This window comes from Vanacampus margaritifer, chromosome 17, assembly GCF_051991255.1.
Source record: "Vanacampus margaritifer isolate UIUO_Vmar chromosome 17, RoL_Vmar_1.0, whole genome shotgun sequence".
In the NCBI taxonomy this organism is placed as follows: domain Eukaryota; kingdom Metazoa; phylum Chordata; class Actinopteri; order Syngnathiformes; family Syngnathidae; genus Vanacampus; species Vanacampus margaritifer.
This window is the reverse complement of record NC_135448.1, coordinates 14,601,039-14,619,798: the sequence shown is the minus strand read 5'-3', so window position 1 is coordinate 14,619,798 and position 18,760 is coordinate 14,601,039. Positions and strand designations below refer to the sequence as shown.

Genomic DNA, 18,760 nt, shown 5'->3' with positions numbered 1-18,760 from the left:
GAGCTTGTCCTCAATTATCTGATTTATTAAAGAGTCTTAAATCCAAACCCAAACCTGACGCTGCATTCGAGGATGGTCGGAAGTCGGACTTTTCCGACATCAAATCAGGAAGTGTGTACGGGAACGCCCCCTTGAACTGAGAAAATCCACTTGCGAAGTCGAAAAAAAAAAAGACCCCGACTTCATCGACGGACTACAATGTGACGTCACTCTACAATGGCGAACGTGGAAGCCTCACTTCATACACCGTGTGTATGTGGCGCATGAATCTGTTTCTCTTTAGTTTTATAACGTGCCTCCTTATGAAGGCAATTAATCCAATCAGAGTAATTATTCATGTCAAGAAAAGTAGCTCACAGTGAGTTTCTAGGTCGCACACAACACAAACACAGAAAATCGATTCACATTTACGCACTATTAACAGCTTCTTTTTTTTGAGGGGGGGGGGGGGGATTCGTGTCAACAACATGCAGGATGACGCCACACTGCGTTATTTCTTTTCTGATTTATTAAAGAGTCTTAAATCCAAACCCAAACCTGACGCTGCATTCGAGGATGGTCGGAAGTCGGGACTTTTCCGACTTCAAACCAGGAAGTGTGTACGGGAACGCCCCCTTGAAGTGAGAAAATCCACTTGCGAAGTCGAAAAAAAAAAGGACCCCGACTTCATCGACGGACTACAACGTGACGTCACTACAATGGCGAACGTGGAAGCCTCACTTCATACACCGTGTGTATGTGGCGCATGAATCTGTTTCCCTTTAGTTTTATAACGTGCCTCCTTAAGAAGGCAATTAATCCAATCAGAGTAATTATTCATGTCAAGAAAAGTAGCTCACAGTGAGTTTCTAGGTCGCACACAACACAAACACAGAAAATCGCTTCACATTTACGCACTATTAAGAGCTTCTTTTTTTTGGGGGGGGGGGGGGGGGGGTTCGTGTCAACAACATGCAGGATGACGCCACACTGCGTTATTTCTTTTCCTGGAAAATAAAGCCACTCGTGAATCAAGTCACGGTGAGGCACACAGGCACAGCGTGTTCGGCAGTGCAACACAAACAATGGCGCGCACGGCTGTAACTACTGTGGTTTTCACTCAGGCCTGTTATAGCATCTCAAATAAAAAAAATATTTAGAATCAACGGAGCTCTCATATTATAAATATTTATAACATTTTTGAAAATGTGTCTGTGGCCATGCCATTATATTATATATATATATATAAATAAATAAAAAATCCCACTCCTACAATGAATGTCTTTGCCCATGACCTGAGAGCTAGGCTGGGTGAAGATGCAGAGCCACTTTCAAGTCCAACTTGAAGTCTGGCAAGGACTACACAGAAGCTCAGGCACATGCTCAAAATATTCAATTTGGAGCCAATTGTATTTTTGCATGTGCCACTAATTGGGTAATTGTTTAATTTGACAACCTGGTGATGAAGCGCTGTCGCAATGAAGGAAAACACAAAGCGACAATTACAAGGCATGGTACATTATATACAAATATTTAATGAATAACAAAAGGGTGTGTCAGAATAGGGACATTTAAACACACAGTGCGGCTGGTTTGCTTCCAGTGGCGATTTAGAAAAAGCAACAATCTACGTTTCTTCTGGAACCTGCGACTCGGTTAAACAGTAGACTAAGACTAATTCACATTCAATCTACCTGTCATTGTGGGAATTTGTCGACATTGTGACAATAGACTAGTCTAACATCCAACAGTGAGCAAACTGGCTCACAGAGCAGACTTGGTTTAAATATACATCGCATGGACAAAAGTATGACAGGAAGTGAAATGGAAGAAAGTCTTTTACTCTCCTGGCAAGACTTTCTACGAGATTTTGGATCGTAGGAATGTTCAACACTAATGCCTTGATAGTATAAAATAAAATGGTAAAGAAGATGAATCAAGATTAAGCGGAATTTTATTATTATTATTATTTTAAGAAACCACATTGCCTATGGACTAGAGACAGAAGGCGTGGTTTAAAAAATATAAATATATTATGGGATATCCAATTCTGGAATATAGATATATATATAAAAAAAAAAAGTCCATCTCTCCTTTGCTAACCAAACTAGCAAACAGAAGCAGAGTGACGGCACATCTGGCAGCTGAAGGATTCAGAAGTGATGTAGAATTAGCAACAATTCTGTTCCCGTTAATTAATTAATTAATACTCTCGTCTGAACAAGTCCTGCTAGTGACGTAGCAGTCGTGGCTAACGGCGGATTGCTAATGCTAGCTTAAGCATTGACAGCACTACATTCCCTGTGGAGACTTGATTGGGGGTTGTGAAGTGATTTTTTTTCGGTCTCAAGTGGCAAAATTGTGATGTTTCATGGCAGTGTGAGGAGATTTTTATTTTTTTCCTCGAAATGTGGGTGGGAAAGTGAAATGTGCTAATGTGATTAATATTCCCACAAAATGGCTGCCGCTATCCAAAATGTGTTCATTTTGCGCTGCCACACAATTTCACAAGTCCAAACTAAAATTGTCGATTTACAGCAAGTCCGACTCAAGGCTGTGTGTCTTCCATTCAGAACGTCTCCAAAATTAATTGGCGTGTCTGCTTTTGTCCATAGAGTGCATACTATTTATAGAACCGCCTTTGCTGAGGCATAAGGCTCCGAAGCGCGGCGCTCGCAACGCCGCCATGGCTAATTAGCTCCACACTACTTCGGTATAAACGGATGACTGCATGCGCTCCTTGAGAGCGGCAGCGATATACACTAGTAAACACTCCGCACTCAACGGGGGGAAGGGGGGGTGTAGGGGTGGGGTGGGGGGGGGGGGGCGTCCACCAACATCGTCAATAGCGCCATCTATACAATTTGTTGTCCGATGTGACGCCGGGGCCTCCGCTAATGACTTGAACATCCAGAGCATGACCAATGGTCGCTAATGCCACTTTGTGTGTTGAGTCAATTTTTTTTATTATATTTTTGATTTTTTTTTTACCCAAGCAGCACTCAAGGCATGACGTTGCCTTGCGACAGGGATCGGGTCATCTCAGTGTGGACAAAGTAGGTCTTCAGTTCCCCTTTGCCCTTCACGTTGATGATGCCGCGACACGAGCACATGTAGCCGAGCGTGGATAAGATCTCGCTCGTCTCCTCCGTCACCTGCACCCACAACCAACAACAAATAAATAAAAAAATAAAATAAAATAAACAATAGTAAAAATGTACTTCTATGGAAAAACATTTGAGCATTTGTTTGATATACTACTAGTGCGCTCTTTGTCCTCACCAGTAAAATAATATAAAACTGTAGTGACTGGGGAGCACTTGTAGAATGAGTGCTGTAGTAAAAAGACCATCTTACTAGTGATAATTTTTTCACTAGTAAAATGACAAAGGCACACTAGTAAAACGAGTATGTCTTACTTGTGACTCCCTCCCCCCCAATTTTTTTTTATACACACTAGTAGAATTACTGTCTAACTAGTGATGTTTTCCACTAACGCATGAAATTTCTGTGCACTAGTAAAGACCATCTTACTAGTGACTTTTTTTTTTTACTTCTGTATTTCATTTCTGTACACTAGGAGAATGGCTGCCTTAATAGTGACGTTTTTCCTCCCCTACTGTATGGCATTTCTGTGCACAAGTAAAAAGACATCTTTCCACTAGTAAAACGATGAGAAGGCACACTAGTAGAACGACTATGTACATTGTGACTATTTTTCCCCACAGCTTTGACATTTCTACAAACTAGAATAATGACTGTCATTCTACTAGTGATGTTTTTCCGCTACTGCCTTCCATGGCTGTATTACATTTCTGTGCACTAGTAAAACGATGAAGACGCACTAGTAGAATCACTATGTCTTGTGACTCCCCCACACACAACTGTGGCATTTCAACAAACTAGTAGAATGTCTTACTAGGGATTTTTTCCCCACTAAGTTCCACGACTGTATGCCATTTCTGTGCACTAGTAAAATGGTGAAGGTGCACTAGTAGAACAACTATGTCTAGTGACTTTTTCTCCCCACAACATTCAAACTAGTAGAATGACCGTCTTACTAGTGATGTTATTCCACTACTGCCTTCCACCACTGTATAACATTTCCGTGCACTAGTAAAATGAGGAGGGTGTACTAGTAAAAAGGTGTACTCGAGATGTTTTTTCCACCTCTGTATAACATTTTTGTATACTAGTCGAACAGCTTTCTTACTTGTAATATTTATTCCCCCACTACTTGGGCATGTCTGCGTACTAGTAGAGCGACTATGACCATGACGTGCACTCGTAGAATGACTACATTTCACTAGTGAGGCCTCACTAGTGACATGTAATCATTGTACTTCTACTAATATGCAGAAATGTCATACAATAGTGGAAGGAAGTAGTGAAAAAAAAAATCAAGAAATAAAGACATTCTACTGGTCTTACTAGAGAGGACAAAGAGCATACTAGTACCGGTATATACACAGTTCAGCCACTAGTTGGATTGTAAATAATGCAAAAAAAAAAAAAAAATAATAATAATTATTTAAAAAAAAAAATCGAATTTCCCCCCCAAGAGAGGCTTCCACCTGGATTTTTCCCAGAACCCCCGTGGTCTCCATCCTACTGGCCACATTGACGCTGTTCCCCCAGATGTCGTACTGCGGCTTCTGTGCCCCGATGACCCCCGCAATGACCGGCCCGTGATTTATCCCTGGACACACGAAAAGCACACACACATCAACAGGCTATCCACAAGAAACCAATCGTGCGCGCACGGTCTGCTCTCACCGACCGATTCTGAGCCGGAAGTCATTGAAGGAATGTTTGTTGATGACGTCGAGCTTCCCGACCAGAGCGAACGCAAACTCCACCATGCTGCCGATGTGCATGTACTGTCGGTCATGTTCCTGCCGCAGAAAAGTCAAATAACCCGATTAAGCCAAACGTATCATATTAAATACAAGACATTTTGAGCCCTCTATTACATGAGTATAACCCCCCCCCCCCGGAAAAAAACCCCACTGACATGCAGTGCACGAATAATCCATTAGAGGGCGGTATCACCCAGCTGATGGCTTTTCCAGCGACCTTGCAAGATCGCCCCAACTGAGAAAGGAGATACTTATTAATAGTGAGAAAAGTTTTTTTTGATTTTTGGAAATACTAATATATTAATATTTAATTTATATCTGTTTATTATGATATTTTTGATTTAGAGCGTTGTGACCGGATGCATCAAATATGACACAAATCAAAAGTCATGTGGATGGAAGTTGATTTAAAAAAAGGAAAAAAAAAATCCCCAAAATGAAAACAAACAAAAAATATAATTAAACAATTAAAAGCGTGCCTGTGCGCACTCGGGTCCCGGCGTCAAGTTGAGTCCGGTGGCCGCCATGTATGTACTCCCGATGGTCTTAATCTTCTCCACGCCACTGAACTTTGGCTTGGAAAGCAGCTGAGGACACGGGAGCGGAAATAAAGTGTGTCACATGACGTGATCACAAACAGGAAGTGGTTTCTCCTGGCACTCGTACCACGACAAGAAGCTATTGTTTAACACGGGGAAAGCGGGAAAACAGGTTACCTCGTCAAAATCTGCTATGATCTCATTGAGGAGACGGAGGCATTCGAGTCCTTCCTTGTTGACGTCCGACTCGGTGTAAAACTCCTTGAAATCCGGGATGGAGGCGAACATCACGCACACGGAGTCGTACGACTGATGGTAAAGGTCCTGAAATAAAACATTTCAACTTAAGTGCACCTTTGAAACAGAGTTGCTTGAATGAAAATCTGCTGGTAATTGATGCCCCTCCTCAAAAAAAAAAAAGCTTGTAATTGCCGATATTGCCACAAGGTGGTGGAAAAGTAATATGAAGCTACTCAAGTCATGATGATGACCCAAAAACATCCATGGTTAGGAACTGTTAATACGCGTGTTCATTGTATACTAATTTATAAAAAAAATAAAAATAATCACTTAAAAAGTCACAAACGAGTGAGGGAGTGAAAGATGAACCCTGATACAGCGGGGGAACACTGTCGTGGCACGAGTACGCAGGCTCCCTCTAGTGGAAGGCAAAAGAATCACTGAGTGAAATAAATAATTCAAACATGGACTACATTAGCATTAGCATTTGATCTTTAACTGATTTGAAAAATGATACAATTTCTTAGTCAACTTTTTATGAGCAGTACATTTTTAAACAGCATTTCTTACTAAATTACAATACTTTAAATTAGGTCATTATGGTGCTATGTAATTAAATAGGGAAGTATTTTTCCAAGGCGGTACTCCTCCGGCTGACCTCATTCTTCCAGTTGCGTCCCAGGAAGTGCTCGGCCACGTGGGCGGGCAGGACGTTCTCCAGCAGCACTCGGTTGAGATTCTCCATCGTTTCGATCTCCTCGCACTCCCGCTTGAACTTGTCCCTCCACAGGAAGTCCAACCTACAGTAATATTCATTCTGTTACAGGAGGACACAGAGTAAAGAGACACCTGCGTCATTCCCAGACAGCACTCGGCCGCGGATCGGCATAGCACAACAAAAGTCCATCAATTGACCCTCCTGCCGTTTTTTTTTTTTTTTTTTGGATGACTAATGCTTCATAAATCTGAGGTTCTTGGTTTGATTCTTCTTTGCCGATTATTCATATAATAAAATTATTGTTACCGGTAGTTATAAATCATATTAATATAATAATAATAATAATAAATAAATAATCAATTAGGGATGAGCGTGTAACGATACAAGGTGTTGTGGCCGTTTTACAATCAGGAACTAGAAATGAGAAGAATAGAAAATTGCCATTAATTCAATGCAATTTTAAGGAAAATTGCTTATTAAAAAAAAAAATAATAATAATTTAATTTAAAATGTATCACCAGTATCAGTGTGGAAAAATGTGCTACCAAACATCCCTGATAATAATAATAATAATTATAACAATAATAAAAGTGAGTGTGAATGGCTGTTTGTCGACAGTGGATATAAGAAGTCTACACACCCCTGTTCAGCTGCCAAGTAAAAAAAAATAAAAAATGGATACGAGATAAACCATTTAAAAACATTGATGTGAACTACAGTATAATCTGTACAACTCATTAAAAAAAGAAGAAAAAGAGATCATGTGGTTGCACAAGTGAACACACCCTCTTGTAAGTGGGGATACGGTTGTTGTCGAAATTCACGAATCACAATCAATCTGTTAAATGGGAGTCTGCACACACTTGCCATCATTTTAACCGGCTCTGATCAACTCTAAATAAAATTCAGATGTTCCAGTAGAGGGTTTTGTGCAAAAATCGACTAATAATAAGAAGCAAGTGGTGTAAAATGTGAAGCTCTCTGTGGAATAATAATACATTCATTTCTTGAATTTATTTTAATATGTGAGGACAGGGTCTCCAGAAAATGGATGGATGGGTTTGCTTTTCTCAGTCGGCTTTAGAACGAAAGACCCAATTTAGTGTCTTCAATAAACGAACATCTCAGTAAGAAATGAGGAAAGCTCTGCTCTCATTTCTCACAAAACAGCAAACGGGACTATTTTGCATTTTCTCATCCGTCACACGCTTGAGGGACTTTTTGTCAACATTTTCCGTCTAGTGCAAGCGTCACCTATCCAGGTCAAACCCTCCCCGGAGTGTGTGTGTATGTGTTGGAGATGGGGGGTGGGGGTGAGGGTGGGGTGGGGGGGGGGGGGGGTCCCCGACTCCCACAGCCGTTATGCTCACACATCCGGGAGCTCCAGGCTACCTGCTGGCCGGCCCCCGCAGAGTGTTTGAGCGTTATTAGCGGTCCACATGATGTATGTGAGCAGTGCAGCCCCCACCCCCCAAACCCCCCAACCCCCCTCCCCTTGTGATTCGTGTAGACCGCCAATTTAGCAGACAGGAAAAGTTTAAACGCTGAGTCCTATCTATATCAACATACAGCATGTGTCTGGTCCGAGGGGAGAAAAAAAAAGAAGTGGGCCAGTAGAAAAAAACCGGCTCATTTTAGATGCAGTTTGCAAAACAGCTAACGTGGTTGTAAACAAGCTTTGCTTTAAATGGATTGAAAAGGGCTCATTTGAGCTGACGCTGGAATTTTGCTATGCAAATGATCGCAAAAGTTGGTGATTAAAATGGATGCCACAATATCCAGGATTAGTTTATGCATGGCTTGCCGACGACATATTGATTTTTTTTTTTGCATAACATCCACAATTACGTGGACGGTGTTCAAGTGCCAGACAGCAGACAGGAGTTTATTTTGTATTCAGGTTTGTGCTCATCTGCTTAACTCATTCACTGCCATTGACGGTTATAAACGTCAAAAAAAACATTTTAACTATTTCTAATAGTTTAACTTTTTTTTTTCTACTTTTGTTAACAAGAGTATGAAAACCTAGATTTTTTTTATTGTACATTTAGAACAGATATAACATTTGTGCTTAATCGTGAGTTAACTAGTGAAGTCAATTAATTATGATGACAAATTTTAAATCGCCAGACACCCCTAATTTTTAATAATCATCTCGTCAGGCGATTAGTTTTTTTTTGATTGCAATTAAATGAAAATATTAAATTATAAAAAAATATATGTTTATTACATTAAAATGTTTTTTTCAAGTAGATCATTTTAACTCATTCACTGCCATTGACGACTATAGACGTCAACAATTCTAACTATTTCTAAACTATTTCTATTAATTAAAATTTTTTTAAAATTCATAAAAAAAAATTATGAAAACCTTGATTTTTTAATTGTACATTTATAACAGATATAAAATTATCATGCGATTAATTACGATTAAACGCCCCTTATTTATTTATTTATTTATTTTGTTAATTAGGCCCGCCAGGCGATTACATTTTTTAATTGTAATTAATCACATGACTTCTCTTGTTAACTAACGATTAATCTGTTCTAAATTTACATAAAAAAAAAAAATCTAGGTTTTTTAATACTCTTGTTAGCAAAAGTGGGGAAAAAAAGCTAAACTAATAGAAATAGTTCAAATGAATTTTTGACGTTTATAGCCGTCAATGGCAGTGAACGAGCTCATGCTGAATAAGCCAACGAAAAGGAAGAAAATAAAATCTGCTGAACAATATGTGGGAAAATAAGCTAAGTGATCAAATCCAATTTAAAAAGGTTTACAAGCAGTTCTGTGTACCTTTGCCGGTTTCTACTCCAATGTTGTGCTATCACACTCTCACGATCTTGTATTGTTTTTGCAGTTGGTGGACGGTTCAACCTCAAACAGCATGCAGGTAGGACAAACCTAATTATAGGATAGTCACACTACACATTTTGTTTCCAAGACAGAATGTTCTCCTCCCATCTGTTGACAGGCACACAAAATGAGGACATGCTGAGCTGTCTGGACCAACTGTGGCTCTCTGGGGAAGGTGTGTGCCTTCTTGTTACTCTGGAGGGTGCCCCCCCCCCTCCCCCCGCGCCCCATCTAGAACATCTGCTGTGGGGGTCAGCGTTGACGAATAGCTTTGCCAAAATAAAGATAAAACAAGCCAATGAAAAAGTGTGTCAGCCGAGCTTTTTATGTCTCGCTCGCTTTGGTGACGTGGAGGGAGATGAGAGGAAAGCGGGTCAACTCAAGCGGTTTCAAAGCTACAATAGCATTCTGGAGATTTTTTTTTTTTTTTTAAATGAATTGTAGTTCAAGCGATGCTGAATGCTGAAATAATGTACATTTTTACTTTTGAATCCAGTCCTGACACTTCATCCTGTCAAATCATGTTTGTGCTCCACTTTGGTCCAAAAATAATGTCAAACACGCTCAGTACCAATATTTAGAACAATCACCGACCTGTCTGGCCAACACCAGCAGTGTGATGAAGAAGATGAAGAGGGACACAGAGCCCATGGTCTTTAGGTCCTTCAGGATTCCTGGTCTGGTCAGGAAGAACCACAAGAAAAGCAAAACATCAATATCAAATCTACGGCTGTTTTACTGGATTTTGCAAAGCCCGCATAATATCGTGTTCCGTTGCTATAAAATCATGGAACCGACCAAAAGAAATATTGGAGTCTCTCATTTGTATCTGTTTCCGTTTTGCAGCAATTAGCATTACAATATAACTAAGTTTAATCAATTCTAACATTCCTGGTGAAAACACTGTCAAAAAAGTGGTTGATCTCTTATTCTCTTGCCACCAGCTGGCCGTTTTTTATTTTATTTTTGGTAATAACTACCATTGCTTTAAGCCACCTCTTCAAAAGCCTTCTGTATACTTTTGCATAAAACATAATAATAAAAAAACATGTACATTTTGGGGCGTTAAGGACAAAGTATTAAAAATCCGTGATTCACGTTTTTGGCCGATATCTGTACATTTCAATGAAAAAAAAAAAAAGTAAAAATAATCAACCTGGATAATGAGGTTGCATAAGTGTTAACACCCACTTATAATTTCATGTTAGATAAGGGCCTGCACACAAAAAGTGATTGATCTCTTATACTCTACTGCCACCAGCTGGCCGTTTCTTATTTTATTTTTGGTAATAACTACCATTGCTTTAAGCCACCTCTTCATGTCTAAAGCTGCATCAAAGCCTTCTGTATGCTTTTGCATAAAAAAAATAATTAAGAAAAATGCACATTTTGGGGCGTTAAGGACAAAGTATTAAAAATCCGTGATTCACGTTTATGGCCGATATCTATACAACTCAATGAAAAAAAAAGAAGTAAAAATAATCAACCTGGATAATGGGGTTGCATAAGTGTTAACACCCACTTATAATTTCATGTTAGATAAGGGCCTGCACACAAAAAGTGATTGATCTCTTATACTCTACTGCCACCAGCTGGCCGTTTCTTATTTTATTTTTGGTAATAACTACCATTGCTTTAAGCCACCTCTTCATGTCTAAAGCTGCATCAAAGCCTTCTGTATGCTTTTGCATAAAAAAAATAATTAAGAAAAATGCACATTTTGGGGCGTTAAGGACAAAGTATTAAAAATCCGTGATTCACGTTTATGGCCGATATCTATACAACTCAATGAAAAAAAAAAGTAAAAATAATCAACCTGGATAATGGGGTTGCATAAGTGTTAACACCCACTTATAATTTCATGTTAGATAAGAACCTGCACACAACTTCCGCCCTTTAAAGTTCCTCCGATTAACCCCAGATAAAGTTTGTTCGAGTAGCTTTAGGAAAACAGGTTCCCTGAGAAAAATGTGCAAATTGGAGAGAATGGCAAATGTGCAAAACTGGCATGTGAATCCCCGCTTTTTATTCAGATGTCTTTCCCCTTACACATCCGCAGTGTAAACTCCCATGAGGAAGCACATCCATTATCCGTCTCAGCGGTGACAATTCCAGCTGTCAATCAAAAGTGAATCCCCCACCCCCTACCTCCACCTCCCCAGCCTGGAAAGAGAGCGCCTCTGGTACCTGTCCAGCGTCTCGGTGGAATAGAGAGCTTGGCTGAATCCGTCCAGCAGCGAGGCGTGCGTCTGGAGGATGATGATGTTGTAGATCACCAAGGCGACCAGCATCACCACCATCTTCAGCTCGTAGTTGACCCTCAGGAATACCGAACACGACACCAAGCCCAGAATACAGCAGTAGATGAAGTACTGCGGAGTGAGGGGGAGGGGCATATTGTGTATTCAGCCCCTTGTGTAATTTTGACTGACAGTTAATTTAACAAAATCACTCTCGATCGACAATTTGATCCTCTGTGGATTTCATCCCTGTTGACATTCAAATGCAGGAATCCTACTTTACGTGACATTCAAGAATGCAGTAAATAAACATAACGTCCAACTTGCGATGGGGCTCTTCAGCGCACGTTATGAATTAATCAGCCACACAAAGGAAAGCTTTTGATCTCGATGAATTCCCCTTGCATGTGAGACATACAGGGGGGGCCTCCAATCTCCGGGGTCTTTCTTTTCTCGCTTGTTGAGAATCTCAACACGCCGACATGATCACGACTGCTGCAAGCGGGGAACTTTTTTGTTGTCTTTCCGGGAAAACTTACTGGTAGATAAAAGCGGCTTTCTCCTGCTGATTGAGCCTGGAAGGTGCCATTTGTTAGATTCGCAGGGGGAGCGGTCGCCATGGCTTCAGGGGAAGCCGCTGTCGAGACGTCCTGCATTGATCTACCAGGATCCTCCACAAAGAACTACAGGCAATTGCAGGAATAGTGAAAACAGGCGCAGACCATGACTCCATATATAGCATCAACAATGCAGAACAAATTAAATGTAAAAAAAACAACAAAAAACCTCCACTGAATTATTAACTCATTCACTGCCATTGACGGATATACACGTGAATTATTTTATTTTTTTTAACTCAAATTAGTTTAAAACTTTTTTCGACTTTTGTTAAGAGTATGAAAACCTAGAAAAAAAATTAGAATACATTTAGAACCGATAAAAAAATTGTGATTAATCGTGAGTTAATTATTGAAGTCATGTGATTAATTACAATTGAAAATTTTAATCGCCTGACGCCCCTTATAAAAAAAAGATTAAAAAAAAAAAAGTCTATGTTTCCATACTCAACAAGAGTATGAAAACCTAGAAAAAAAATTATAGTACATTTAGAACCGATATAAAATTTGTGATTAATCGTGAGTCAATTATTGAAGTCATGTGATTAATTACAACTGAAAATTTTAATCGCCTGATGCCCCTAATTAAAAAAAAAAGATTTAAAAAAAGTCTATGTTTTCATACTCAACAAGAGTATGAAAAGCCAGAAAAAAAATTATAGTACATTTAGAACCGATATAAAATTTGTGATTAATCGTGAGTTAATTATTGAAGTCATGTGATTAATTACAATTGAAAATTTTAATTGCCTGACGCCCCTAATTAAAAAAAAAAGATTTAAAAAAAGTCTGTTTTCATACTCAACAAGAGTATGAAAAGCCAGAAAAAAAATTATAGTACATTTAGAACCGATATAAAATTTGTGATTAATCGTGAGTTAATTATTGAAGTCATGTGATTAATTACAATTGAAAATTTTAATTGCCTGACGCCCCTAATTAAAAAAAAAAGATTTAAAAAAAGTCTGTTTTCATACTCAACAAGAGTATGAAAAGCCAGAAAAAAAATTATAGTACATTTAGAACCGATATAAAATTTGTGATTAATCGTGAGTTAATTATTGAAGTCATGTGATTAATTACAATTGAAAATTTTAATTGCCTGACGCCCCTAATTAAAAAAAAAAAAAAACACACAAAAAAAAAAAAAAAATTCCATTTCATATTCTTGTTAACAAAAGTGGGAAAAAATTGTTAAACTAATAGAAATAGTTCAAATGAATTTTTGACGTCAATAGCCGTCAATGGCAGTGAATGAGTTAAATGTAAGCCCACTTAAAACGGCCACATCATCTAACTTGTGTATCTTGTGAGTTCTGATTTTCTGTCATGGTCACGCAGAAAAACAAAAATGAACACAACACATCAAGCCTAATGCAAATCTACACCCTTTAAAGTGTTAAACGTGACACGTGATTGAAGACGAATCACTCGCGGCGGTCACGCATGATCCCGCTGGCACGCTAACTGGCAACGGCAATTTAAAGGGGAATGTGATCACGAACATCGCGGACAAGTTCCCCTGCGTACGACGTCCGCCTCTCACCATGTTGAAGACGGCCATCACGAGAATAAGAGCGGTGGTCGTCATGGTGAGGACCAATCGCAGCCAAGGATTGTTGGTGACGATGATGTGGGAGGAAGTGTTCAACCAGGGGAAAGAGCACACCGATCCCTTCCTTCCTTGCTGGAGCGCAAAAAAAATATATAATGAAATGGAGACGTGAAAACATTTTAGTGGGTAACTTTTAAATGAATTGTGAAGAACTCTTTGTCAAAGGTTTTCAATATAACAGTATAAAATACAATACAATACAATACAATATAAAATGTATCTAACCTATTTGTTCTCATTCGTTATCACTTAAAAAAAAAAAAATAAAAATCCAGATCTTGAGGAGGCAAAATGATGCACGGATCCCACTGAGTTTGGGGAAAGTGGTCTGATAAGACTTTAATCAGATTATTATTTTTTTAATTAGTGAAATTGGCCATGTTTGGAAATGTGGGTTTCCCCCTGATGGTGTCTTAACATACTGTACCTGTAACATGTTTTTGTCAAAAATACCCAGCACCAAGAATTTGACTCTTTACACCCTATTTTTTTGTTGTTGAAAGTAGCTCATTTTAACTCATTCACTGCCATTGACGACTATAGACGTCAAAAATTCATGTGAACTATTTCTATTAGTTAAAAAGAATAAAAATCATTTCATTTAATTTTTTAAAGAAAACCTAGATTTTTTTTATTGTACATTTATAACATATAAAATTATCATGCGATTAATTATGATTAAACGTCCCTTATTTTTTATTATTATTTTTTAATTTGGCCCGTCAGGCAATTACATTTTTTAATTGTAATTAACCACATGACTTAATCACAAACTTTATATCTGTTCTAAATCTACAATATTTTTTTCTAGGTTTTCATACTCTTGTTAGTAAACCAAAAATAGAAATAGTATAAATAGTATAAATTAATTTTTGACGTCTATAGCCGTCAATGGCAGTGAATGTGTTAAAAGGCACATATTGAAAAAAACAAGTCGAGTCGCCAATGAACCTAACATGCACTTTTTCGAAATCCGCAGCGGGGATTCGGAATCCGCAGCGGGGATTCGAACCCTGAACCTCAGAAATGTCAGGGAGATGTGCTCCCCACTAGCGCACCGTGCTGCCCTATTTTGTCACAGTCTAGTGGAATTCTGAACAGCTCGTTGACAGACACATTTTCAGGAATAGAAGAGATTCAGTTGGTTGCGTAATTTCCCACTTAATGGGCGAGCAGGCACTCCAGGAAGTAATTCAGGTGCATAATACCTTGTTATTTAACATGGCTGACATTTCTCCATATAGAAAGAAATTGCTTTTAAATGCTGTTCTGTTCTCAATACCAACCCAGAAGAAAAAAACAAGAAAACAAATGACTTGACTATTGTCAGTTTTTTTTTTCTGTGGTAATCTTCCTCCATTTGTGTCCCTACTGTAAGGACTTATTTTTTTTATTTTTTATTTTATTTTTTAAATCAAATCCCTCTTTAACAAGAGACAAAAGATTTCCAATTTCTATGACAACCTCATTGCGTATTCCCGTGCACACTTTTTTAAGCTTTTATTGAGAAAGGCGAGCTGAATTGATGATCTTCGAAAAGCCATTAAAACAATCCCTTTCTAAGTGACATCTAGGTCAAACATCAAGGTTATTGATAATCACTGGCGGAATGGAGGCGAACCCATTTGACTATATAGTCTCCAGGGAGAGAGAACGAGCGGACTGATGAGATCTTACGGGCGAAGGATGATGTGTAAAGATTGTTTAACGAGAGAATGGAGGACTGGAAAGATAAATCAGACCATATTGTGGAACGCTTGCGCTTGTATGACATTTCGCTACAATCATCAGCTCAGCCTGACCAATTGGAACGTTTTGTTTCATTTATGATGGTACGAAGATCAAATGTTAGGCTACCTTGAGCTGGTTTGAATAGATTCAAGATGTCAATAATAGTCCTATTAGTCCTTGCAATAAAGCCTGAATAAGACTTCAATAAGACAATAATTGATGAGCTCTATAGCTGTTATGTATGGAAGCGTATTGCATTCACTTGAAGAAAAAAACAACTCCTGTTTTTCTGACACATTTTTGGGGGGAGCTTTGTTTTTTTGAGTATATATTTTTTTTATTTTCTGTTTTTCTGAATATTTTTTTTTCCAGTTTTACTGAATAACTACTTTCTGTCAAAAAAATATTCTGAAAAACAGGCTGAAAAAAAATGCATTCAGAAAAACAGGGAAATAGAAAATAAATAAATAAAATATTCAAAAAAACTGAACAAAAATTATTTTAAAAAAACAGAATTTTTATTTATTAAAAAAAAAAAATCTTTAGCTGTCAATGGCGGTAAATGAGTTAAATACATGTAATTTATTTTTTAAAAAAAGAAGAAGTTTTCCTATTGTCATTATGGGAGTAGATAAAAAAAAAAAAAAGTTCAACGTATTTTGGAATAACACCAAATTTGGAAAAGTGAAGTGCTGCCAATACTTTGCGTCTGCCCAGTGAGAAGCGCATGCATACCCACCAGGACGTGACCGGCAAAGCAAAGAACCAGGATCAGTGCCAACAGCAAGAAGGCCAGGCCGAAGGAAATCCCCAACACTGCAGTTCTATAACAAATACACAGAAAAGCCATTGAGCATTTAGTCCTTATCCGTGATACCCCGCTTGAGCTCCATTTAAAGTTATTTAAAGGAAGACCTTAAAATTTCATTTATTCTAATTTCAAAATTTGAGTTGCGAATCATAAAATGGCCACTAGAGGCCGGCTACCGGCTATCGGCCCGGTACTGGCTCATAGTACTCATAGCACAGATGTCAACTAGTGCACACTTTTGTCTTACTCGTAACATGTAGTTAACTCATTCACTGCCATTGACGGTTATAACCGTCCAAAAAATAATTTTAACCATTTCTATTAGTTTCACATATTTTTTCTACTTTTGTTAACAAGGGTATGAAAACCTAGATTTTTTAAATTGTACATTTAGAACAGATATAAAATTTGTGATTAATTGTGAGTTAACTATTGAAGTTATGCGATTAATTACGATTAAAAATTTTAATCGCCTGATGCCCCTAATTTTGAATAATCATCTCGTCAGGTGATTACATTTTTTAATTGTAATTAATCGCATGACTTCACTAGTTAACTCATGATTAATCACAAATTTTATATCTGTTCTGAATGCACAATATATATATATTTTAAAGTTTTCATACTCTTGTTAACAAAAGTGGGATTTTTTTTTTTTAACTAATAGAAATAGTTCAAATGAATATTTGACGTTTATAGCCGTCAATGGCAGTGAATGAGTTAATCTACTTGTATTCCAAATTTGTGCCATTAGTGTGCCATGTCATACATTTAGTCGAAGGCAGAAGTGGGGGATTTTTTATTTATTTTTTACTAACACTGTTATTAAACTAGTGCACCCTATCGTTGTACTACTGTGCTGAATTGTTCTACTAGTGAGGTTCGAGAGTGTACTAGTACAGACGGCAAGCAATAAATGTAATGAAGATTTCTAATGTATTCCGCCCAACAATCCATTTATCAGAGGTAAGCGTTTATCAGATTGTACTGAGGCTCTACGTCTTTTTTTATAATGGAGTTCCTTGAACGCATCATTGAGTCTGATTTAAGCAAGACCATCATAAAGTGGATGATGTCATGGCGCGGCCCTGCCACAATCAGTCCAAAGGTTCCCAAAACGAGCGGGCCAAATTAGAAAATCAATCGCCGTTCAGACGCCGAAGAACCCCGTCGACCCGCCCAGGCAGTAAATTAGCACGACTCGCTCCCCTCGCCGCCACACTTTTGATTTACCTGATCCATAATCACCAGCAGCACGCCGTCATTTCATCCCCGTCTGTATTTTAACATCCTGCCGACCGATCGCCGCCCCGCCCCTCCCCGGGCTACTTTAATGAGTCGACTGGCGTCAAATAGCTTTCGTGACATCAATCTGCCGCCCAGCTGGAGCTCAGGCGACAGCGCCGTGACGTCTCCAGCGAGGCGATCGGGAGGAGTGAACTCACTTGGGCAAGACCAGGACTTGCACGATGAATATGCAGGAGAATATGAGGCAGGCGCATGTGATGTAGTACTTGAACGCAGGTAAGGTTGTGGATCGGTACTGTTGAGAGATGAGAGCATGTTGTTAATTCATGACAGAAGCGGGATTCGGAATAAAAATACGGTTACGGTAATTTATGTATGCTGCCTGATTGTGGTGTCAAACTGTTGCCTTGTCTAACAACAACGTACGACCGTATTAGTTGGTTTACCATTATCAAATCACTTCCTCCCATTGAAATATATTGAAATGCTAATAATCTGTTCCAGCCCTTACATGTTTTGGGGGGGGGGGATGTATATGGGTCACAAATCACATACTGTATATAACTTGATCTATAACAATCAAGACAATAGCCCCCCCCCCCACAAAGGATTTTTTTTTATGCCGGGGTCATTTACATATAATTTGATCAATAATGGTCAAGACACTAAAAGAAAAATCCAATTTAGATTGTTTTTTTTAATGCCAGGGTCATTTACATATAATTTGATCAATAATGGTCAAGACACACAAAAAAAAAAGAAAATATATATATATATATTGAATTATTATTATTTTTTAAATGTCTGGGTCATTTACACAATTTGATCAATAATGGTCAAGACACACACAAAAAAAATAAATCAAATTTAGAATAATAATTATTTTTTTAATGCCGGGGTCATTTACACATAATTTAATCAATAATGGTCAAGACACACACAAAAAAATCCTATTTAGAATTATTTGTATTCTTTTTTTTTTATGTTGGGGTCATTTACATGTAATTTGAACAATAATACTCAAGACGCTAAAAAAAAAAAATCCAAATCGGCATTTTTTTTTTAATGTGGAAAACCAGTTGGAGTCATCATTAAAAAACGAAATTTGGGTGCCGTGAATCACACCGCTTGAGAGCCCTAACCCCCCCCCCAAAACAGACATTTAATTACATCTGGGCACATCTGCTGCATCCCTCTAAAAAATATTCAACATCAATTTGTTGTTTTTATTTTAATTGGCTGCACAGCTGTTGCATTAGTTAGCCATCCTGATTTCCGAAGCAAAAACAACTTTTAACTACTCAAT

General features: G+C 38.3%; 1 protein-coding gene across 2 annotated transcripts in view; it reads right to left on the bottom strand.

The window, feature by feature from the left end:
* Positions 1-1,494: 1,494 nt before the first annotated feature.
* Positions 1,495-18,760, bottom strand: part of LOC144037313 (adenylate cyclase type 2-like) — a 42,262-nt gene continuing 24,996 nt past the window's right edge. Inside the window, exons 14-25 of one of the 2 annotated variants that reach the window (XM_077548692.1) lie at positions 17,652-17,749; positions 16,135-16,219; positions 13,596-13,736; positions 11,972-12,115; positions 11,380-11,564; positions 9,787-9,871; positions 6,276-6,434; positions 5,555-5,701; positions 5,318-5,425; positions 4,760-4,874; positions 4,554-4,678; positions 1,495-3,134 (exon numbers count right to left, since the gene is read on the bottom strand). In XM_077548692.1, coding sequence (XP_077404818.1) covers positions 2,982-3,134; positions 4,554-4,678; positions 4,760-4,874; positions 5,318-5,425; positions 5,555-5,701; positions 6,276-6,434; positions 9,787-9,871; positions 11,380-11,564; positions 11,972-12,115; positions 13,596-13,736; positions 16,135-16,219; positions 17,652-17,749 — 1,545 coding nt within the window. In that variant the 3' untranslated portion in view covers positions 1,495-2,981. Of the gene's footprint in view, positions 3,135-4,553; positions 4,679-4,759; positions 4,875-5,317; positions 5,426-5,554; positions 5,702-6,275; positions 6,435-9,786; positions 9,872-11,379; positions 11,565-11,971; positions 12,116-13,595; positions 13,737-16,134; positions 16,220-17,651; positions 17,750-18,760 lie in introns of those variants that run through there. The other variant, XM_077548693.1, reaches the window with a different exon arrangement.